The sequence below is a fragment of the Mus musculus genome, chromosome 6 (genome assembly GCF_000001635.26).
Source record: "Mus musculus strain C57BL/6J chromosome 6, GRCm38.p6 C57BL/6J".
Taxonomy (NCBI): domain Eukaryota; kingdom Metazoa; phylum Chordata; class Mammalia; order Rodentia; family Muridae; genus Mus; species Mus musculus.
In genome coordinates, this window is record NC_000072.6 from 149,503,973 (window position 1) to 149,528,299 (window position 24,327).

A 24,327-nucleotide genomic window follows, 5' to 3' on the forward strand; every position below is an offset into this window, starting at 1 on the left:
CCTCAAAAAATTGGACATAGTACTACCGGAGGATCCCGCAATACCTCTCCTGGGCATATATCCAGAAGATGTCCCAACCGGTAAGAAGAACACATGCTCCACTATGTTCATAGCAGCCTTGTTTATAATAGCCAGAAGCTGGAAAGAGCCCAGATGCCCCTCAACAGAGGAATGGATACAGAAAATGTGGTACATTTACACAATGGAATACTACTCAGCTATTTGAAAAAATGAATTTATGAAATTCCTAGGCAAATGGATGGACCTGGAGGGTTTCATCCTGAGTGAAGTAACCCAATCACAAAGGAACTCGCACAATATGTACTCACTGATAAGTGGAAATTAGCCCAGAAACTTAGGATACCCAAGATATAAGATACAACTTGCCAAACGCATGAAATCCAAAAAGAACGAAGACCAAAGTGTGGACACTTTACCCTTTCTTAGAAATGGGAACAAAACACCCATGGAAGGAGTTACAGAGACAAAATTTGGAGCTGTGACGAAAGGATGGACCACCTAGTGATTGCCATATGCAGGGATCCATCCCATAATCAGCTTCCAAATGCTGACACCATTGCATACACTAGCAAGATTTTGCTGAAAGGACCCAGATATAGCTCTCTCTTGTGAGACTATGCCGGGGCCTAGCAAACACAGAAGTGGATGATCACAGTCAGCTATTGGATGGGTCACACGGCCCCCAATGGAGGAGCTAGAGAATTTACCCAAGGAGCTAAAGGGAACTGCAACCCTATAGGTGGAACAACAATATGAACTAACCAGTACCCCGGAGCTCTTGTCTCTAGCTGCATATGTATCAAAAGATGGCCTAGTCGGCCATCACTGCAAAGAGAGGCCCATTGGACTTGCAAACTTTATATGCCCCAGTACAGGGGAACGCCAGGGCCAAAAAGGGGGAGTGGGCGGGTAGGGGATTGGGGGGGTGGGTATGGGGGACCTTTGGGATAGCATTGAAAATGTAAACGAGGAAAATACCTAAAAACAAACAAACAAACAAACAAACAAACAAAAAACAATTAGACACAAACTCTTCAAATGCTAGTAGTGACCAGGACTGTCACTTACACCACCAGGGCCTTGGTGCCCATTTTCTAAAAAAAAAAAAAAAAGAGAGAGAGAGAGAAATTTGTGCATCTCTTTTTTTCTAGATAAATATTTTATATTTTATAGACTATATAATCTCCCTTAAACAATTACCTTACTCTGCACCATTTAGTATGCAACTCAGCCATAGGCAAAGCAGTAACGTATCAGTGTGTTTGTGTTTTAATAACACTTTACTCACAGAAATACTTAGTGGGCTAGATTTGGTCCATAATCATAGTAATATTTTGCAATCCCTGACCTAGGGCTCAATTTTTTTGACCAAAATTACAAATAAGAGATCTACAATGCAAATGAACTTAATGTCTAGAAATATAGGTCCATGACACCATCTGATGATAGTCAGTGGGTTGGTTGAAATGCTAGGGGAAGTTTGCAAGAGGGAAAGAAAAGAATGTAAAGAGATGACAACTTTATAGTAAAAGAAGTGGGTTTGGAAGAAATTGTGATATAACACCTTATTGTCCCAAGTAAATTTCTATGCTAGCTTTCCCCAAACCAATCTAATATAATCTATTATTTTTCTGTAATTGGGTAAACCCTTCTGAACCCCAAGCTCCCTTGATACTAAGTCATTAGTAGGTATTAGAATAATCTCAAGGGTGATGTTTTAAAATCTTTGTCTTTCTACTTTTTCCTCAATTTCTTTCACATTATTGCTAATATGATCGGGAAATGAATTCTGATCTACTAAAAGTGATAAAGTGTGGGAAGGAGTAGCAGTATAGTTGAAACCGAGCCCAGTGAGCTACTGTGAAGGAAAAGGGTTTGGATTTTGCTTGGCAGGAAAGGCTGAAGAGTTCTGGTCGGAATCACAAAACCAGATAAATCAGGGGTTGGGGGAAGATCCTAAATAGCATTGATCAGTATACAGATGTAAAGAAGAAACAATCACTGTTTAGCTAGTAGTGATTTTTGTTCTTTGGAAAGATGGCCTGACATTGTCTGAATTCTTTCCTTTCTTTTCCTTCTTTTTATTTTTAATGAGAAATTACATGTTTTAAAAAATATTTGGTCATTCAATTTCTAAATATTGCCAACCAAGGAAAATAATATTTTGAATGTCAAATATCTAACATTTATTTATAGGCTACATTGTCTATGGCTACCATTTTGTATTCACTACCTTGAAATCATTTGATATCCAAAGGGACACTACAATATGTACCTTTTTGGGCCCACTATAGTACAGAATGCAAACAAAGGACTATGTTAATTTGGCAAATTGGTCCAGGGTCATCCAGGTTATTGGATGCTCCAGACTAGGTACTAATGTTTTTTAGAGAAAAGTTTGTCTGCACATTGTTATAGCTATGCTGCATTGTTTAAAACGATCTGTTATGTGTTTTCTCCAAAGAGCTATTTATTATTCTGTAATCTTTTTTCCATTTTTTATTGGTTATATTATTTCTTTACATTTCAAATGTTATCCCCCTTCCAGGTTTCCTTCTGCAAAGCTCCTAGTTCATCCCCCGTCCCCCCGCTTCTATGAGGGAGTGCCTCTGCAATCTTTTAAAAATTATTTATTATTCTAGGTATATTTACATTGTGTGTGTACACGTGTGTGTGTGTGTGTGTGTGTGCTACAGTGTGCAAATAGGGGTCAGTTTATGGGGTCAGTTTTTTTTAATTTTTTTTTTATTTTTTTTTCAGTTTTCTATTTCCAACTTTGCAAACGTTTTATGGATTAGACTCAAGTTACCAGGCTTGCATGGCATGTACATTTACCCATTGAGCAACTCACTGGACCAAATACTTATAATCTTACATAATGATGTGTAACACAAAAATTCCTCCTTTAAATATAATTATGTACCGGTCCAGGGGAGTGAGGATTATAGGAAGAACGGAAGACTCAGAGACAAAGGTTAGAAACTGGGAGGGCTGTCCAGTGAGTATTTGGACAGCACCAAATATATTTCTCATAGCCTTAAATGCTTTACAGTATTGTGGGAAACAAAGTTACAAGCCAACAGAGACCATGGCTGATGTACATTCAATATCTGTACCTATCTGGGGGCCCCCTATCGCTCCCTGTTCCTTCCTCGAAGATTAACAGAACATTCAGCCCTCAACTTGAGCTTCAAGTGTATCCCACCCCCTCTTATTGTTCCATGCGTCAGCAGGCCAGGAAACCTCCCAGTAGACCCTGGCTTGACTTGACTCTTTCTGAAATGCAGGCTTTCACAGAAGCAGGCAAAAATGGCTCTTGACACATTTAGAAGGCAATTATTGGTAGTATGCAGTGAGAAGATTTTTTTTTTATATTTACTCAAATCGACATTTAGAATAAAACATTAGCATGATAATTGACATGTGTGGTGGTTTAAATGAGAATGCCCTTTAGAGGCTCATATATTTGAATGTTTGATTCCTAGTGGGTGGAACTATTTGAGAATAATTATGGGGTGTGGCTTTGTTGAAGGAGATGTGCCACTGGAGGCATGCTTTGAGATTTCAAAAGCCCGCACTGTTTCCAGTTAGTTCTCTCTCTCTCTCTCTCTCTCTCTCTCTCTCTCTCTCTCTCTCTCTCTCTCTCTCTCTCTCTCTCTCTCTCTCTCTCTCTCTCTCTCCTTAGTGCTTGTGGATAAAGATGTAAGCTCTTATTTACCACTCCATCATCATGCCTGCCTACCTGGCTACTGCCACACTCTCCACCATAATCATTACAAACTCTAACTCTTTGAAACTGTAAGCTCCAATAAATTATTTCTTCTGTAAATTGCCTTGGTCATGATATCTTGTTCACAGCAACAGAAAAGTAACTAAGACAGAAGTCAGTACCAGGGGGTGAGCTATTTATGTAAAAGGCATGGCCATGCTATTTATTAGAGAAATGTGGAAGATTTGGGGGATTTAGACTAAGAAAGTGATTGAATATTTTAAATGGGACATAATGGGCCATCCTTAATAGGAGCTTCAAAGGCAGTAGTGTTGAGGTCAGTGTGGACTACAGAGACCCAACTTAAGAAATTTCAGAGGAGAACAATATTAACAACTAGACTAAAAGCAATTGTGATATTTCTGGCAAATAATGTGGCTGCTTTTTGGCTTTATCCCAAGAATCTACCTGAAGCTAAATTGAAAAGTTTGGGAATATTTTTGTTGACAGAAGAAATTTCAAGACAACCTTTATACTCATCATGTGGTTATTAGTGATTACTCTTATGCAGGACCTCAATGAAAAACAGTAAGCAGGGAAAAAAATACAAAATGTACAGTTTGGGGAGAAAAAAGAACACCTAGAAATTTAGTATTGGAGCAAGGCTTGTTCTGAAAGCAAGTAAGGAGAGAGATCTGATGCAAAATGGAGTAAAGGAAGTTTTACCCTTAGGGCAAGGCCCCACCAAACTAACACTGCAACTTGTGAAAGGAAGGCATTCATGTAAAGAAGCCATTATGTCAAGTTGTGAAAGTGACACAGCCTGGGTTGTGTTGGAGACCCAAAGATGTTAAAAATGTTATAGTCTTGTGATATCTGCCAAGGAAATCTGCAGGCAGGGAATGAGAAAGCTTGAAAGATAAGTGTGTTACAGTCAGCAAAAGCTAGAAGTGTGAAGGTATCTACACCCTTTGACATCAGACATGGACTTAGAGGGTTTGAAGTTTTCTCTGCTAGGTTTTGGTCTGACTTTGGTCCAATATATCCTTACTATGCCTCCTTTTTGGAATAGTACGTATAGTTTGTGCCATCGGATTAAGAAAGTATGCAATTTTTTATTTTTGCTTTGATTTTACTGAGGATTATAGTTAAGAGATTTCCTTGATTCTCAGAAGAGACTTTGGACTTTTAAACTGTATTGAGACTGTAAAAGATTGTGAGGACTTTTGAAGTTGGACTAAATGCATGAGCCTACGGGAGTGGAAGACAACGGTTTGAAAGAGAATGACTTTGAGGGGTTTATATGCTTGATAACTTGGACTCTAGTTGGTAAAACAGTTTGGGAAGGATTAGGAGGTATGACCTTATTGGAGGAGGTATGCCACTGTAGTAGCTTTAAGGTTCCAAAGCCCACACAATTCCTAGTTAGCTCTCTCTTTGCCTCACACTTGTGGATCAAGATGCAAGCTCTCAGATACTGCTTCAGTGTCATTCTTACTTTCCTGCTACCATGCTCACCACTGTAGTAGTCATAAACCCTAATCCTCTGAAATTGTAACCCCTCAACAAACCCTTCCTTCTATAAGTGTTCTTGGTCATTGTGCCTTTCACAGCAACAAATAAGTAACTAAGACAACACATTTTTTTCTACTTAACTTTTTTGAGTAATTCTGTTATGGAAATGTTGAAATTATAATGACATTTGTTTTTTCTTTAGAAGTATTTTTGCTGTATTTTTATATAATGTATACTCTGCCTCACAGTGTGATGAAGATATTCTTACAAACATTATTTATTCATATGCCTTACAAAGTTTATTACAAGCTGTAGGGTGGCGAACATTCTGTTAAGAGTTAATACTCGGGGCAGCGGGGAACTAAAAAAAAAAAAAAAAAAAAAAAGAGTTAATACTCTTGGAGCCGGGAGTGGTGGCACATGCCTTTAATCCCAGCAGAGGCAGGCGGATTTCTGAGTTCGAGGCCAGCCTGGTCTACAAAGTGAGTTCCAGGACAGCCAGAGCTATACAGAGAAACACTGTCTCGAAAAACAAAACAAAACAAAAAATAATTAATACTCTTCTCATTCCCATATGTAATTAAGTCTTAGAAACACACTATGGATCTTCCATAGTGTGCTCCATGAACCATTGGTCTAGTGACCTTCTATAACACTTAATGCTGCTTCTTTCATATCTATGCAAGCCTTATCCTACTAGAGATTACATTTTTACTTTCCTTACAGCAGAATGTTATATGTTTGTGAAGAAAAGCAATATGGGAAACTTTAAGACATCCTTAAAAGGAAAGGATATATACTTTCCTTCAATCTTCCGGTGACATAATCAAAATGGCATGCCTACTACTACCTGCCGTATTGCATGAACTATAGTAGGAGGTTATGTAGCAAGAGACAAGCCTTGTTCACAGACAGACTCATGAAGCTGAGATTCCAAGCTTGCCTTGGCTATCTGTCCTTACTTGTTACATAGGTTAAAATCCTTTTATCTCAACTAAGGCACTTTTAAATAGGTCTTGTTTATATCAGTCAAATCTATATCCCAACTAAACTGATGCCTCAAATTTTTTCAAAATAAGCAATTACGTTAAGAAAAGAGAGGAGGGGGAGTAAAATGTATATGAAAATGATAATGGTCTAAGATACTGGTTTCAATTTAAACAATGAAAATACAAATACATATAAAACTAAATGCACAATTTATGTTAGTATCTAATAGTATGTTTGTTATTTATTCTAGTTTTTTCAGAGTAGCTATTTATTAAGCAAATTCCTTACTGAAGAGCAGAATTTGGTTTTAAACTTTACAGAGGGAGCATTGGCATACTGAGGGATACTTAAGAGAATAAAAAAGTATTTTTGGTTTGTTTGTTTGTTTTGTGACAGGGTCTCACTATATAACTCTTACTGGCCTGTAAACTTACTATGTAGTCAAAGCTGGCCTCAATCTCACAGAGATCTGCTTGCCTCTGCCTCCAGAGTGCTGGGATTAAAGGTACATACCACTATGTGTGGCCCAGATAAAATGCTTTATTTGTTTGCTTGTTTGCTTGCTTGCTTGTTTTTGTTTGTTTGTTTGTTTGTTTGTTTTTTCAAGACAAGGTTTCTCTATGTAGCCCTAGGTAGCCTGGAACTCACTTTGTAGATCAGGCTGACCTCAAAGTCAGAGATCCACCTGTCTCTGTCTCCTGAAAGCTGAGATTAAAGGCATGTGCCACCATACCCAGCCAGATAATATGTTTTTAAAGGGTGGCATCTGGTTAGTACCATGGAAAAGTCTCCAGAAAGGCATATCAGCTCACAGTGACACTATCATCAATGGTTCTTATGACCAAAGGTTGTTTGAGCAGGCTCTTGTTTATTATAATTCAAAAGAATATTACATTACTAATACTATATATATATTTATTATTTGGGATTAATTATTTTGGGATTTTTTAAATCTTAATCTCAAACATATTTTATTGAAATTTTGCTTTTTTGTAATCTTTTAAACAAATGTTTGTATGCATACTAAAACCTTCTTTTCATTAATGAAGTAAAAGTGATGGTAAAAAAATATTTCTTGGGTTGTGAATATTGAAAATTTTGATAAAATATTACCAAATATATTTTATCATTATTTGTTAGGAAAACAACTCTGTCTTCTTCATTGGCTCTTTAAAAATGTCCTAATACAGTAAAAACCGTTTCCTCTCTTTTAAGTGTTAAATTATATATATATATATATATATATATATATATATATATATATTTTAAATATGGCTAGTTGTATATATATTTATACAGATATATATATATAGATATGTGTGTATATGTACATTTGTAACTGTCTATTGTGTATTGCCATAAGAATATGATATATACTTTTTATTATTTATTTTGTAGACTGTTATACTTTTCTTATGTTTAATAGGAATTTTATAAAGCTCAAATTTTAGTTTTATCAATCTTCTTTAACCTATCTAATTTAGGTTGAATACGAAGGCTTAAAGCATGAAATTAAGCGATTTGAAGAAGAAACAGTATTACTGAATAGCCAACTAGAAGATGCCATTCGACTGAAAGAGATTGCAGAGCATCAGTTGGAAGAAGCCCTTGAGACACTGAAGAATGAAAGAGAGCAAAAGAACAACCTGAGGAAGGAGCTGTCCCAGTACATCAACCTCAGTGATAGCCACATCAGCATCTCAGTAGATGGGCTCAAGTTTGCTGAGGATGGAAGTGAGCCAAATAACGATGACAAGATGAATGGACATATCCATGGGCCTCTTGGGAAACTGAATGGAGACTATCGTACTCCCACTACCAGGAAAGGAGAGTCCCTACACCCTGTGTCTGACTTATTCAGTGAGTTGAACATTTCAGAAATACAGAAATTGAAGCAGCAGCTTATTCAGGTAAGAGCTTCATTTAAATCTGCAAGAATAAATTCATGTTGATGGTATGTAGCATGTTATGGGATTTTTGACACACAAAGGGGAGAACATGTTCTGTTGATTTTTTTTTTCCTGTAGTTGCTATAATGAAGAAACTGATAGATTTTAGAAAATGTCATATTAAATTCTAACAAATTACAAAATAGACCCCAAACTGTTTTAAATATATTATCTCATTTATCAAGGTATTCTATCCCTATAATAAGCTTGAGAGACATCCAGTATTTTTTATTTTGATTAAAATTTATAAAAAGTCTTTTCTAGAAGAAAAAGCTAGTTGGAAAAAGCTTCAGTTTGTTTTAATAGTGCTTAAACTATTCATTTAGTTTTCAAAGAAAAAAGAACACAGAAGTCCCCAAATTCAACATATATATATTTGCTGAGATCATAATCCCAACAATAGAAGATTGTTTCCCGTTTTCTTCATGAAAAATTCAAGTGGCTTGGCTTCCATAAAATTCCATATTATGAATTAGGTATTTTTAGATTGACTTACCAGAACTCAAACAAGGAGACATTTGAATTTAATTTTAAATAATGGAAGTGTTGGCTCTGCTGTATACATGTCTGTCCAACTGCATTGAGTTCATTATTGGCTTTTCCCTGAAGTGATTCAGACATTGTCTTCTGTCATTACAGGTAGAGAGGGAAAAAGCTATTCTTCTGGCCAACCTCCAGGAGTCACAAACCCAGCTAGAACATACCAAGGGGGCACTGACAGAGCAGCATGAGCGAGTGCACCGGCTCACAGAGCATGTCAATGCTATGAGGGGCTTGCAAAACAGCAAAGAGATCAAGGCTGAGCTAGATTGTGAGAAGGGCCGGAACTCAGCGGAGGAAGCTCATGACTATGAGGTGGACATCAATGGCTTAGAGATCCTTGAGTGCAAATATAGAGTGGCCGTCACAGAAGTCATTGATTTGAAAGCAGAAATTAAGGCCTTAAAGGAAAAATATAATAAATCTGTAGAAAATTATACAGAAGAAAAGACCAAATATGAGAGTAAGATCCAAATGTATGATGAACAAGTGACAAACCTTGAGAAGACATCTAAGGAGAGTGGTGAGAAGATGGCCCACATGGAGAAGGAGTTGCAAAAGATGACTGGCATAGCCAACGAAAATCACAACACCCTCAATACAGCCCAGGATGAGTTGGTGACATTTAGTGAGGAACTAGCCCAGCTTTACCACCATGTGTGTCTATGTAATAATGAAACTCCCAATAGAGTCATGTTGGACTACTATAGACAAAGCAGAGTTACTCGAAGTGGCAGCCTCAAGGGGCCTGATGATCCCAGAGGGCTTTTGTCGCCAAGATTATCCAGGAGGGGTGTGTCATCCCCTGTAGAATCAAGGACATCATCTGAACCAGTTTCAAAGGAAAATACAGAGACTAGTAAAGAGCCAAGTCCAACTAAGACTCCCACAATCTCTCCTGTTATTACTGCCCCACCATCATCTCCAGTTTTGGATACCAGTGATATTCGCAAAGAGCCAATGAATATCTACAACCTCAATGCCATAATCCGGGACCAAATCAAGCATCTGCAGAAGGCAGTGGACAGGTCCTTACAGCTGTCTCGTCAAAGAGCAGCAGCCCGAGAGTTGGCCCCCATGATTGATAAGGACAAGGAAGCCTTAATGGAAGAGATTCTCAAACTGAAGTCCTTGCTGAGCACCAAACGGGAGCAGATTGCGACACTGAGGGCAGTGTTGAAAGCCAATAAGCAGGTAATACGCTTTTGTTTTAGTATGAAAGCATACTAGTAAAAAGCTTTCTTAATTTATTTCCTTAATTTTGTTAAAATTTTAGTTCAAAGGTAAGTGTTCAAATTCCTGGGCAATAGAGCAACAAAATACATTCCAATATCAATTAAAATGTAGTTTTATTTTAAAGTGTGTAAGGGACCAAGGAGATAGCTTGTGATAAAGGTGCATTGCTGCCAAGCCTAATGGCCTGAGTTTTATAGTTAGTTAGTTAGTTAGTTAGTTAGTTAGTTAGTTAGTTAGTTAGTTGTGTTATTAGTGTACTTGAGTCAAAACTGAAGCATTAGGGAGTTTTTCTTAAATACCAGTCATTTCCCTCTGGAATAGGATAATTCAATATGAATCTACCTGACAAATTCTTTGATGACTGATTTATTTTCCATTTTTGAGTTTTACCTGAGTGTGAGTATTCAGATATGTTTTTTTCTGGTGTGTGTGTGTGTGTGTGTGTGTGTGTGTGTGTGTGTGTGTGTGTATGAAAATAAAACTGTTTATCTGAAACCCATTTAAGAGGAATGCTGAACAGATATTGGTATGATGAAAAGCAGCAGCAACATATGAACTCCTTTTTTTTTGCAAACACAGGCAATGTCAAGAAATAGAGTATGCGTGTGTATGCTCTTTAGAGAATGAAGATTCATTACCTTTTCAGAGTGTCTTTTTCTTTTACTCAAATCTGAGTGAAACTATACCAATATGTCATCTACTTTCTATTCGTCATCTGTTTCCATTAATCCATTGATAGAAATTGGATGTCTGTACCACAAGCAGAAATATTTTCACAATATAAACATGCTTTATATAAATTTAAGGGGAAAATGACTTAAAATCATCACTTTAGAGAGGTAGAAAATGTTAAGGTGAATGAAGAAATTATGAGAAATCTGATTTTACTTTGAAATCAGAAAAAAAGATTATTGATGTACTGCTATAATTCAAAGACTATACAATGTAGAGTAGTAACTTTTTGCTAGGTCTGACTCATATAATTTATTTTGGAGAATTCTCAGCCAAGACATTCAGATAACTTTCCTAACCTCTTTCTGAAGGAAAAAATCTAATAGGAATAGAAATAGAAATCTAGCTTGTTTGGTTGGTTTTTTTTTTTTTTTTAAATGTGAAGAGGCTTAATTGAAAAGGCAAGTCCTACCGGGTGTGGTGGCACATGCCTTTAATCCCAGCACTCGGGAGGCAGAGGCAGGCGGATTTCTGAGTTCGAGGCCAGCCTGGTCTACAAAGTGAGTTCCAGGACAACCAGAGCTATACAGAAAAACCCTGGCTCAAAAAAACAAAAAACCAAACAAACAGAAAAGGCAAGTCCTAACTTATAAATAAGCATTCATATAGGGGTACAAAATAGGACATAAAAATGTTATTAGTAATCTATCGTGAATTTAATTCATGTCTTTCTGTACTTACAAGACAGAATATATAAAACATTTTAGATTGCTATAAACTGTGCTATAGGAATTCAGAAGAGAACAGAGCATTCCTAAAGAAGTGTGTATTTTCACTGTACACTACATTCAAGCCATGACTTGTAATGGCTTAGTAAATTTTGTGAAAATATTTCTTGCTATATATTTGGTACTCATTTAAATAATGTTGAACAACTGCCATGGATTGATATAGTGCTTATGAGCCATTAATAATTTCAAGTATCAAAAGATGACATCAGTTAGATATAGGCATTGTGAAGTGTTAATTATTAAGTCTAATGTGGAAATTATGTGGTTTAGGAAAAGTGGGAATCATCTTGTTTTACAACAAACATGATATATTCTCTATGAGCCTTGTTTTATAATTTAGGATTTTTTCCCCAGAAGCATGGTGTCTTCAGATGGAGTAAGATAGTTGTTATAAAGTATCAGCTATGTACTTAATTGTGTCAGGTGTGAAGATTCAACAATATATGCATGGTCCCTACCTTTCAGAAGAGGACTCACACCCCCTTGGGATGAGCAAATAATTAGTGTGATGTTACATATTTTTGTATTCAAGTTGTGGGAATATTGCCTTCGAACAACTAACATTGCCTATAGGAATTAACAAAAGTTTTCCAAAGCAATTATAATTGGGTTTGTTCTTAAGGGGTAAGAAGTATTCTTCCATGGGATGAAGAAATAATTTCACACAAAAGAACAGTAAGTAGAGGGGGACAGATGTGTTAGAAAGAGGGTGTTCTATGCACCTATCTTGTGCTGTATAAACAGGCTGTTTTCAGACATTTGCCAGTGGCACCTACTGATTCAATTTATGTTTTTCTTTAATCTCCTACTGTGCTAGGCTAGCTTTTGATTTGAAACAATATTCATTCAAGGAACTTCAGAAATGCCCCAATCCCAAATTCAGACAACTATGTTAATCCATTAAACATGTCCACACTTTCTTTTTTTTCTCTGTCACACACCCACAAACACACAAAGGAATAATTTGACCACAATTCATTGTTTTGAGCAAGTTTTATTTAAAAATTTAGAAAATTCTTGATTTCTTATTACTTCTTTGACTTGAACATATAGTTCATTATATACTCATGTCATAAGTGGCTTATATCTTTTACTCCATGTTTTGGGCCCCCAGAATAATATGGGTGACATAAAGTATTTGATTTTTCACATACTTCACTTGGAATTGGTATTTTTTCAAAGAGAATAGCTTCTTGATAACAACCTGTATGTTTAAAGTTTCATTTTGGCTCTCTAAATCTCTGAAAATCATACACTGTCAACAACTAGCATGAACTGTTTACTAAACTACTGCCACCACACTGAATTCTGATACTTACTGACTCATACCAGGCTTTAAAGACAATTATTGAATCATGACATGATTTGACATTAAAGGAAAATGTCTCTATGTCCAGTGTATGCATATGCTTATGCAAAATCCAACCTAATCAGTTTGTTTCCTTTTATAAGAGCAAAGAATAGATTTGATATAAAGAAGTGTGTGGGCCAGTTGTTTCTGATGTGAGGTGGTAAGCACTGTGATTTTATGCTTCAGACAGCTGAAGTGGCTTTAGCTAACCTGAAGAACAAATATGAAAATGAAAAGGCAATGGTTACTGAAACAATGACAAAACTGAGGAATGAACTAAAGGCTTTGAAGGAAGATGCTGCAACCTTCTCATCCCTGAGAGCAATGTTTGCAACAAGGTAACTTTTTTCTCTCTAAAATTAAGTATTCCACATGGGAAGAGCATTGTCGATACTCATGAATAAATATATTTAATTTGCATGAAGAAAATGATGAGATACCACGTTGACAAATCTAAGATTAGAATTATGTTTTTGGAGCTCAAGGTCACATGCAACTGAATCTCATGGAGATGACAAAGAGAAACCTTAGACTGCAAGGCTGCAGGTATTGGTTTCTGGGTTTCCCCACAAGATTCATTGGCATTTAGTAATATATATATATATATATATACACACACACACACTATAGAGGCAGGACAAAGAATGGAAAGGGAGGCAAGATCCCATTTTTATTAAAGAAATTAGGGTAATATTCAGAATTAAGAGAATACACATTTCTTCTTTGGGAAAGAAATTTAAAGGGATATTTAAATGCTCAGTTTAGATCATATTTTAAGTATTATTCCCTTGCATTCCATTTTCACAGACATTAGTTTGTTTCAGGTAACAATTGCCTTACTTTATATTTTAAAAATATTTTCATGTTACCAAAAATAATTAATCCAAGGTCCTAGACTTCATTTTATTTTTCAGTAAGCTCTGATTTTTCTCATAATCCACATAGCCCCCATAGTCTTGACATTAAAGGTTTGTGGAAATGGGTACCCCGTGAACCTAATGTATTTTAATCATAGATCCTGTTTTGGGTTTTTTGTTGTTTTGTTTTGTTTTTCTGTATAATACCTCAAGGATATGCTGATTTCAGTTTGTATAATATATTTTGGATAATTCTCTGAGCTCATCAGCTATCTGGTAGAACATGAAAAATAACTTACCAGTATCTTAAACTCAGTAGAAATTCAGTGTGAGTTTTCTTCTCATCCGACTTTTTCCAAATGTGTGTGGATGGACTCAGGCTTTAATTTCAGTTAGGAAATAGCACAGAACTTGTCTTTGTGCCTCCATATAAAAATTAAGCTGAATGAAGATGTCCCCAATGGCCTGCTGTACCTGAATCAAACAAAAATCTTTATTTTTTTTTTTTTTGACAACTCACTGTTTAATTATTTGGTTGAAAACTCACTGAAATTTTGATTTTTTTTTTTAACGTGGGGGAAATCTGCCATATTGAAAACATATTTGCTGCCATTTAAAATAAAACCTGTAAATACATATAAAAGGGAAAATATTCTTTTTATTAATATTATCACTTTTGATATAGTAGATATACTATAGGTATAACATATAACAAACTTTTTGCAAAGGATACAATGTTATACAATAGAGACAATGATTGTAATATACCTAAAGTAGTGGTGGATATTATGTGACATTGTATTATCACCCCAAGCTTCCATAATAACTGTCTTTGAGGTTTATGCTGCTTATTTAGAATGTCCCCTTACAGATTCCATTGTGAGGCTGAATCACCAATTACTAATCATGATCTACTGTTTCCAGTTGTCTGTTATTATAGAGTATTTCCAATCTATTGCTAGGAAGATCAGTGTTCTACATTCCAGTCAAATTTATTATAATCCCTTTATCTATGGGAAATATATCTCAAGACCCCCAGTGGATTTCTGAAACTAGTACCAAACTTTATAGACCACTATGTTCCCCTTATATGTAGATGTCCCTGATGAGGCTTAAATGATATTATTGACTATAATATATAATATTGCTATATAATCATTCTAACAGTATTGCATAATAAAAGTTTTGAGACTACAATGGACATCAATATCTGGGTTGAGGGTAAGAGAGGAATACCTTTCTAATTAAATTCTAATTTAGCTTTGCCAGGATTCCTTCCTCACCTCTTTGCTTGGGTTCCAGATGCGATGAATATGTCACACAGTTGGATGAGATGCAGAGACAGTTAGCAGCTGCAGAAGATGAGAAGAAGACTCTAAACACTTTATTGCGAATGGCTATCCAGCAAAAACTCGCCCTGACACAGAGGCTGGAGGACTTAGAGTTTGACCATGAGCAGTCCCGACGCAGCAAAGGCAAACTTGGAAAGAGCAAGATCGGCAGCCCTAAAGTAAGTGGGGAGGCGCCAGACACCGTGCCTACCATAGACACTTACCTCCTGCATAGTCAGGGCCCACAGATCCCTACCATTCGGGTCAGCAGTGGCACTCAGAGGAAAAGGTATGCATGCAGCTATTGTCATAGTGTGGTACAGTGCACAGGCTTTAGTTGATTGTAAAAAATTATGTGCTTTTACTGTGTAGAATGGAGAAAAGAAAAGAAAAAGGAAAAAAATTAAAGCTGTTAAGAGCTTTGCTAATGCTGGTCTTTCTGCCACCCCATCCACACATACTGATTAACCATAACATAATTTTCAACATCTGTTAATGTTTTTGCTGCTGTTTGTGTGCATAAATATGTCTCTTCCTAGCCTCCAACCTAAAAATGGATAAAGTGGATATTAAAAATGAATATCAGTGAACATGGACTGTAACCATATCTCTGGAAATTATGCTTTTGTCATTTTTTATGTAATTGGGCAAAGATATGAGTTTGTTCTCTTAGGGAACACTTGTCCATAAGACTAAACGTGATGACTAATTGAAAGGTCGTGGTTATATTTCATAAAATGGAATAGAATATGTATAGTCCTTTTCTTAAAAGCAAGTTTTTGTGCCTTTTTTCATTGGTCAGGTTAGTATTGCTCAAAAACCACTTTTAAGGATTTTAGTGACTTGACCTTGTGACCTCTTACCAAGTTCTTTTTTTTTTTTTTAATATTTTTAAAGATTCATTTATTTATTATATGTAAGTACACTGTAGCTGTCTTCAGACAATCCAGAAGAGGGAGTCAGATCTTGTTATGGATGGTTGTGAGCCACCATGTGGTTGCTGGGATTTGAACTCTGAACCTTCGGAAGAGCAGTCGGGTGCTCTTACCCACTGAGCCATCTCACCAGCCCTCTTACCAAGTTCTGGTTGTTGAGTTACTTGCCCTGTTTTTAGTTACTATAGTTAAAGTTGTTCATTTGAGGAGCTTTCATTTAAGAATCAAATAATACATATATTTTCTATTTGTGGTTCAAAATGTCTATAATAAACTTCTATTCCAGTATTCAGAGTAGTTTTCAAAAAAGGGTTGTATCCTGATATGAAAACTAAAGAATTACCAAAAAAAACCTTGATTTTTCATATTTAAAAGATAATTAAATGCCAATATAACTAATGTTGTCATTGGTGAGGTGCTGAAAGGTAATTAAAGTCAAACTTTTTTGTTTCCTGTATGTATTTTTCTTGGATCTCCTGCAAGACAATTTTCACCTTCCCTTTGTGATCAGAGTCGTCCCAGGACTTCAGGGGCTTCCTACCTACAGAATTTATTAAGAGTTCCCCCTGATCCCACCTCCACAGAATCATTTCTTCTGAAGGGTTCCCCTTCCATGAGTGAACTCATCCAAGGGCATCGGCTCAGCAAGGAAAAAAGGTTAACCGTGGCTCCACCAGGTAAACACTTTTTCCTTGGGTGCATGTGATGCAAATGGCAGTTAAGTCAACAGATCTCCTCTTCTCTAGCCCACAGTTGGACTGTGACATGTGACTTCTACCACTGAAGTGAAAGCTCCCTTATAGTTAGCTTCCTGTTTTCTCTTTCCATAGTCAGAACTCAGGCATGTCTTAGGATTCTTCAGTTTTCCAGTAGCCTAGGAAGGAGAAGGAGAGTTGGATAATGGGATAGGCAGAGAGAATGAACAGTAGATACAACACAGAACGCGCGTGCACCTGTCTACAGTTCTGTTGTTCATGGCTGTTCCATCTTGGTAGTTTTGTTTTCTCTTAACATTAAAATTAATTTAGCAAAAGAAGCCATACTTATAACAAATTTTTAGGGGTAATTTCTTTTTTGTAGTAACCAGAATGTCCAAATCCTTGACAGTGCTACTCCTTGGGAACATTCATATTTTCATATCATACTCTCATGGTGACATTTGATTGATGTTTACCAGTGTGCCCCAGTTTACTTTAGCTTCACTGTTTTGTACTTTTCTATTTTCCCTCATGAAAAGGCCTAATGTGGGTAATGCAGACTATCCCTTATGAAGTCCCTGCACAGATCAAAGATGGAAAACAAATCCATAAAGCAAAATAAGCACAAGGACAGACATTAGTTTTCTACTGCAGGGAACATAAAATTAAAATGAGTTAAAATAGTTGTTAGCATTTACAAGATCAGGAATGACACACGAACATCTGTATTTCTGGCCTCTTTTGCAAGATTTTTGAATGTGTGGCAGCTCCTGGCTGGATCTGTCTTTGAGCCTGTCAGCTGTGCTGTTAGACACAGCAGGTTCTACCCTTGGCTGTAGTCCCCTATCACTTCCTATTGGTTATAACCATCTTTCTGTACTTGCTCCTCCACTTAGCCTCTGAGAGTGCCACCTTTGCCAAATTTTACTTTAATTTTTTTTAAACTTCAAACTTATCTTAATTCCTTTTGAAACCCCAACCTTTGAATCTCTTTTTTTCTCATTTGATTTATGCTGTTAACATACTAATCTGGATTAAATATGTGGTCAACGAGGCTGGAGAGATGGCTCAGTGGTTAAGAGCATTTGTTGGTCTTGCAGAGAACCTGATTTTGTTTCCCAGAACCCATATAGTAGGTAGGTGCAGATCCAGGGAACCAGGCACCTTCTTCTGACCTCCATGAACACTAAGCACACACATGGTTCACATACATATATGCTGACAAAATATACATAAAAATAAAATAAATACACTTAATATAAAAAATTTTAAGTGTGGTCTTATTGTGCAGCATATGTTTAATGTTCTAAGAATTTTTGAGGGAATGAGTAATGCTAATGATTAAAATTTTTTTGAAAATAGCTAGAATTTATACACTCATGCATAAATTACATGCATATACACATGTACATACCTATACATAATGTACATCTATACACATAGACACACACACACATACACATATACGTACACACACACACACATATAAAACCTATACACAAACTTATACATATACATCTGTATATACATAATTACTCTCCTGAATATTTTTACTCTCATATCTTACCTCCTACTGTTCTAGATTCTTTTAAAAAGCACCTAAGTAATCTGTGAGCCACCAAAGTAGTGATGATTTACCAGGGAACCTAATATGGGTAAAACTCATAAAAACCTTTCTAGCTTTTTAAATGGATTTAGTAGTACTGCCTTCTTAGAAAACAACTAGTATGATTAATAAGTAGTTCTGTTGTATTTAAATATTAGGCAACATATTAATAAGATTAAAGTTAATGAATATTAGCAATAACTATTTCCATCATTGTATGTCTGTTCGGTCCTTATACCCATGAATATGTATTTATATTATTATCATTACATTGTGGAAGTTTTTAACATTATATCATAAACTTTTTCATGTTGCTACTTAGTTTTACTTTTAAGATTATTGTCTTCAAGCTTTATTTTTATTATTTTAAAATTATGTGTATATGTGCACATGAGTGTAGGTGCCCTTGGAGGTCAGAAGAGGGCATTGGACCCCCTGGAGCTGGAGTTACTGATGATTGTGAGCCTCCCAACAAGGATGCTGGGAACTGAACTTAGGTACTCTGAAAGGGCAGTATGCACTCTTTAGTTGCTGAGCAATCTCTCCATTCCTTTGTAGTTTATTTGTATTTCATATGCTATTATCCTATCAATCATTCTCTCCACTCCTATCCATTTTCTTGTATGTGTAGGACCCTGCGTGGCTTAACTTCATGCTTTCCACTTCTCATCTTTTTGGTCTTGGGCTCAGAAGTAAGATGATGGGCTAAAAGTTGAATGTGTTTATGGTTTTTGCTCCATTTTGGTGTTGCTTCATAAAAAAAAAAATCATATTATACTCTCTACCCTATGAAACTGTTCACACATTCTAAATATTTCTAATAATTTACATACTCTATAATTTCTTCAGTTTTAAGATAGCATACATGGGTGAAAGTACCATTACATGGTCTAAAAATTCCTTAGTTTTGAGAAACTAAAAAATATCATTAGATATGAGTATTATACACAGGATCAGAGGTATAAATGCCATAAGATTCATAATCACAAATAGATCTAAAAGTTGTTTTCATGATAACTTAACATTTTTATCAACTCTGTGTTTCTAGCTATTTATTTGAAGTTAAATTGAGTGAGAGACAGGGTTGCAGATGCAGGCGTATCTCTGTGAGTTCGAGAGTTCCAGGACATCCAGAGCTGTGACACAAAGAAACCCTGTCTCAGAAAAAAAAAAAAAAAAAACAAAACAAACAAAAAGAAAACAAGAGAGAGTGTGTGTCTTAGTCGGGGTCTCTATTCTTGTACAAAACATCATGACCAAGAAGCAAGTTGGGGAGGAAAGGGTTTATTCAGCTTACACTTCCATACTGCTGTTCATCACCAAAGGAAGTTAGGACTGGAACTCAAGCAGGTCAGGAAGCAGGAGCAGGTCATGGAAGGATGTTACTTACTGACTTGCTCCCCTGGCTTGCTCAGGTCCCTGTTTGTTTGTTTGTTTGTTTGTTTGTTTTTCTAGACAGGATTTCTCTGTATAGCCCTGGCTGTCCTGGAACTCACTTTGTAGACCAGGCTGTCCTTGAACTCAGAAATCCGCCTGCCTCTGCCTCCCAAGTGCTGGGATTAAAGGCATGCGCCACTACGCCCGGCTTCAGCTTCCTTTCTAATAGAATGCAGGACTACCAGCCCAGGGATGACACCACCCACAGTGGGCCCTCCCGCCTTGATCACTAACTGAGAAAATGCCTTACAGCTCGATCTCATGGAGGTGTTTCTCCAAGGGAGGCTCGTTTCTCTGTGATAACTCTAGCTTGTGTCAAGATGACACTCAAAACCAGTCAGGAGAGGGAGAGAGGGAGGGAGAGAAAGAGAGAGAGAGAGAGAGAGAGAGAGAGAGAGAGAGAGAGAGAGAGCAAGCGAGCTGTTATAGCCCAAGGAATAATTTCTATTACATATTATTAAATCAATCAATGTATTTATTTATTAATAATATTAATAATTTCTCATTTATGTGTATGAATGTTTCACCTGCATTTATGTCTGTGTACTACGGGCATGCCTAGTATAAGCCTTGAAGCTAGGAGAGGAAGTCAGATCCCCTGTTACTGGGGTTACAGACAGTTGTGAGCTACCAAGTGAATGCAGGGGATCGAGCCCAGGTCCTATTGAAGAGCAGACATCTACTTAGCCCCAATATCAACCAGTTTAAGCCTTAATAAATTCTTATCAGATCAATATTTTCTAAAGAATTCTAGCTAGGAGGATTACTATAGAAATTGATTACTCACACACACCAAGCATAGTTCCCAGAAATACCTACTTTATTGACAACATATATTAATTTTGTTAATGTGAAATATTGTTTGAGACATATTTATTTAGTTTTATTCATGTTTTTAGTATGTTATTGACTACTATAAAATTTTCTGACAGCAATATATATTAATTATTTTTAAGAAGCAGTCCCTTATTTTAGAATTTTTGATAAATTTTGTAAAATAAATATTTAACATATTTTATTTTAATAAACATACGGATATTTATTTTTCTGTTTGGGGGAGAATTCTGGCCTTGCCTGTGGCTCTGGTTCATTCTTTACTGAGTTATCCCCTGAAATCTTTTCTTTTTTTAAAGATTTATTTATGTATTATTATATGTAAGTACACTGTAGCTGTCTTCAGATACTCCAGAAGAGGGAGTCAGATCTCATTACAGATGGTTGTGAGCCACCATGTGGTTGCTAGGATTTGAACTCAGGCCCTTTGGAAGAGCAGTCAGTGCTCTTAACCGCTGAGCTATCTCACCAGCCCCCTTTTTTGGTTTTTCGGGATGGGGTTTCTCTGTGTAGCCCTGGCTTTCATGGAACTCACTCTGTTGATTAGACTGGCCTCAAACTCAGAAATCTGCCTGTCTCTGCCTCCCAAATGCTGGGATTAAAGGTGTGTGCCACCACTGCCCAGCTATCCCCTGAAATTTTATAACTTCTAGTAGTGGCAGTTGCTTTATGTGTTAATTTCTTATATATACTGGTGGGCTAATTTTGGTTAATAATTGGATTCTAAGATAGTAGATATAATTAATATATATGCCTCATTAATAGGACATCAATATGAAATAACTGGTAATACAACCTGCTGATTATAAACTCCTTTGTCACAACAGAATCCATTTCGATTAGATCTCATCAGGGGATGGGCTAGTCGGCCATCACTGGAAAGAGATGCCCATTGGACTTGCAAACTTTATATGCCCCAGTACAGGGGAACACCAGGGCCAAAAAGTGGGAGTGGGTGGGTAGGGGAGTGGGTGGGAGGGTATGGGGGACTTTTGGGATAGCATTGGAAATGTAAATGAGGAAAATACCTAATAAAAAGTATAAAAAAAGAAAAAAAAGATCTCATCAGGGTTGAGAATCATATCTCAGCTTAGCCGATAACAGAATAAGACACATCAGAGTGTGTGCCAGGAGATTCATAAGGTCAAGAACAAGAAATTAAAGAGGTGGGGAGAAGGATTCAGCAGTTCATACCAGTTTCTGCTCTTGTAGAATCTGAATTCCATTCCCAGCAACCATCTGGCAGCTCATAACAGTCTGTAACTCCTATTCCAGAACACTCTATTGTAGCCTCCTCAGGTACTGCATACTTATGGTGCACTTGTATATATGCAAGCAAAACACCTATGCACATAAAATGATAATAAATATAAAAACTGTAATATCCAAAATGAATTCAAGATCACTTAGTACCTTCCCCCTTCAAAAAGGACTTTTCAAACTGTACTAGCAGGCCAAGTACAGAGCCAGATAAGAAAGCTGGCTGACTAAACAAATGTAGAAACAGTTTTAGCGGTCAAAATGATTAAGTTTGCAACTACCAAAACAATATTAGCTGTTCTCAGAGAAATAACCATAACAAGATTAGCAATTTCCTTACCCCACCCCACCCCACACTGAATTCTGAAAAAGACCATAAAACACCCTTTACCTTGTTGCTAGAATCCCCCTGACGTTGAGCTGTGATGTTAATAGTTGACCCATAAGTTCAAAATGTACTATTACTTTGCTGACCAAATCATAATAGCCCACCATGGGGCAAGCAAAGTGAGGGACTAGGCCAAAGGGTTACTTAGTCACTATACAAGCCAACCAATGCCTGAAAGGTTTACTTGCTACACTAATGAGAATCCTGTTGCTCAAATCTGCCCCTTAAAAAGGTATAAAAAGTGTGTTCTTTTTTTGTTCTGGGTCTCTCCTCTGGCCTGCATGCTGAGAGGGGAGTCCCCAACATGTTGGATCAATAAGAATCCTCATGTGGTTGCAGCAATGGTGATTTCTGTGGTCCTTGTGAGTAAGGGTCTTTTGACGAACTCCAACATCACAAGTAAAAGATATTATTTTTGTATTAAATATCTGATTTTGTAGTACTTTTGCAAGATGAACAACAAATTTCAAACTTAAAAATTAAATTTCCACTTTGGACTTGAATTGATATCCTAAGAAGTTTTTTTTTTCTTTTTCTTTTTTTAAAGATTTATCTATTTATTATATGTGAGTACATTGTAGCTGTCTTCAGTCACTCCGGAAGAGGGCGTTAGATCTTGTTACAGATGGTTGTGAGCCACCATGTGGTTGCTGGAATTTGAACTCAGGACCTTTGAAAGAGCAGTCGGTGCTCTTAACCACTGAGCCATCTCACCAGCCCCAGAAGTTTCTTTTTTATATTGTGTTTTCCACATAAGAATTTTTCCCTTAGTTGCCTTTTCTATCTATCTTTAATTTTTTTTATATTCTAGTCGTTATGCTCCCCCCATTCTGCTCTCTGACAGTTTCTCAGTCTCCAAGAGGATATCTCACTCCACACACCCCCACATCCCTCCAGGCCTCCCCATTCTCTGGGGCCTCAAGTCCCTGAAGGGTTAGGTGCAGTCTTTTCTCACTGAGGCCTGACCATGCAGTCATCTGCTATGTATGTGTCATAGGTCTTGGGCCAGCTAGTGTATGCCACCTGATTGGTGGCTCAGTGTCTGAGAGATCTTGGGGTGCAGGTTTGTTGAGACTGCAGGTCTTCCTATGGGATTACCCTCCTCCTCAAATTCTTCCAGCCTTTCCCTAATTCAACCACAGGGGCCATGTCTTCAGTTCATTGCTTGGACCTAATATCTGCTTCTATCTCAGTCAACTGCTTGTTGGGTCTCTCAGAGGGCAGCCATTCCTTTTTACATTGTTTTGACTGTCTTCATTGCTTTTCCCTCCCTCTCCATCCGGTCTTTCTCTTGCTTCTTTATGATGTTTCTGAGCTAATGTGAGAGAATGCTATTGTTCTGAAATCTTATTTTTGTTCTTTAATACTTTGAACTTTGCTGATTTGAAAAATCAGCTCACCAAAATACATTGCCCTTAGACATGCAGCCACTGTATTAGATCTGTAGTCAACACATACACAGTTTTGCACTGAAAAATTGCCTTTTACATTTCACTATGTCCAAACAACTAGTCCATTTTTCTGTTGTGTTGCAAACCTTATATGATTAAATTTGTTTCAAAACCATATTTCTTTTATTAACAAATTGCTCACTCATTCTTCAGAATTTAACAAAATTATCTGGTATGTGTCAAGCACTTTTTTTGAATAGCCATTACCATGTTCTTCATGAAAATGAAAATATATTAAGAAAGATAGACAGTCAAACAAATGATGATGTTAACAGATATTCTTTTTTTTATTACGTATTTTCCTCAATTACATTTCCAATGCTATCCCAAAAGTCCCCCATACCCTCCCCCCCCACTCCCCTACCCACCCATTCCCATTTTTTGGCCCTGGCGTTCCCCTGTACTGGGGCATATAAAGTTTGCGTGTCCAATGGGCATCTCTTTCCAGTGATGGCCTACTAGGCCATCTTTTGATACATATGCAGCTAGAGTCAAGAGCTCCGGGGTACTGGGTAGTTCATAATGTTGTTGCACCTACAGGGTTGCAGTTCTCTTTAGCTCCTTGGATACTTTCTCTAGCTCCTCCATTGGGGGCCCTGTGCTCCATCCAATAGCAGACTGTGAGCATCCACTTATGTGTTTGCTAAGCCCCGGCCTAGACTCACAAGAGACAGCTATATCAGGGTCCTTTCAGCAAACACTTACTAGTGTATGCAATGGTGTCATCGTTTGGAGGCTAATTATGGGATGGATCCC

General features: G+C 36.9%; 1 protein-coding gene across 14 annotated transcripts in view; it reads left to right on the forward strand.

Annotated features, from left to right (window-relative positions):
* Nucleotides 1-24,327, forward strand: part of Bicd1 (BICD cargo adaptor 1) — a 154,506-nt gene that overhangs the window by 95,149 nt on the left and 35,030 nt on the right. For 4 of the 14 annotated variants that reach the window (XM_006507014.4, XM_006507017.4, XM_006507015.4 and 1 more), the window contains exons 4-8: nucleotides 7,720-8,145; nucleotides 8,824-9,918; nucleotides 12,961-13,112; nucleotides 14,934-15,251; nucleotides 16,381-16,574. In XM_006507014.4, coding sequence (XP_006507077.1) covers nucleotides 7,720-8,145; nucleotides 8,824-9,918; nucleotides 12,961-13,112; nucleotides 14,934-15,251; nucleotides 16,381-16,574 — 2,185 coding nt within the window. Of the gene's footprint in view, nucleotides 1-7,719; nucleotides 8,146-8,823; nucleotides 9,919-12,960; nucleotides 13,113-14,933; nucleotides 15,252-16,380; nucleotides 16,575-24,327 lie in introns of those variants that run through there. The other 10 variants (XM_006507023.4, XM_006507020.4, NM_009753.4 and 7 more) reach the window with 5 other exon arrangements.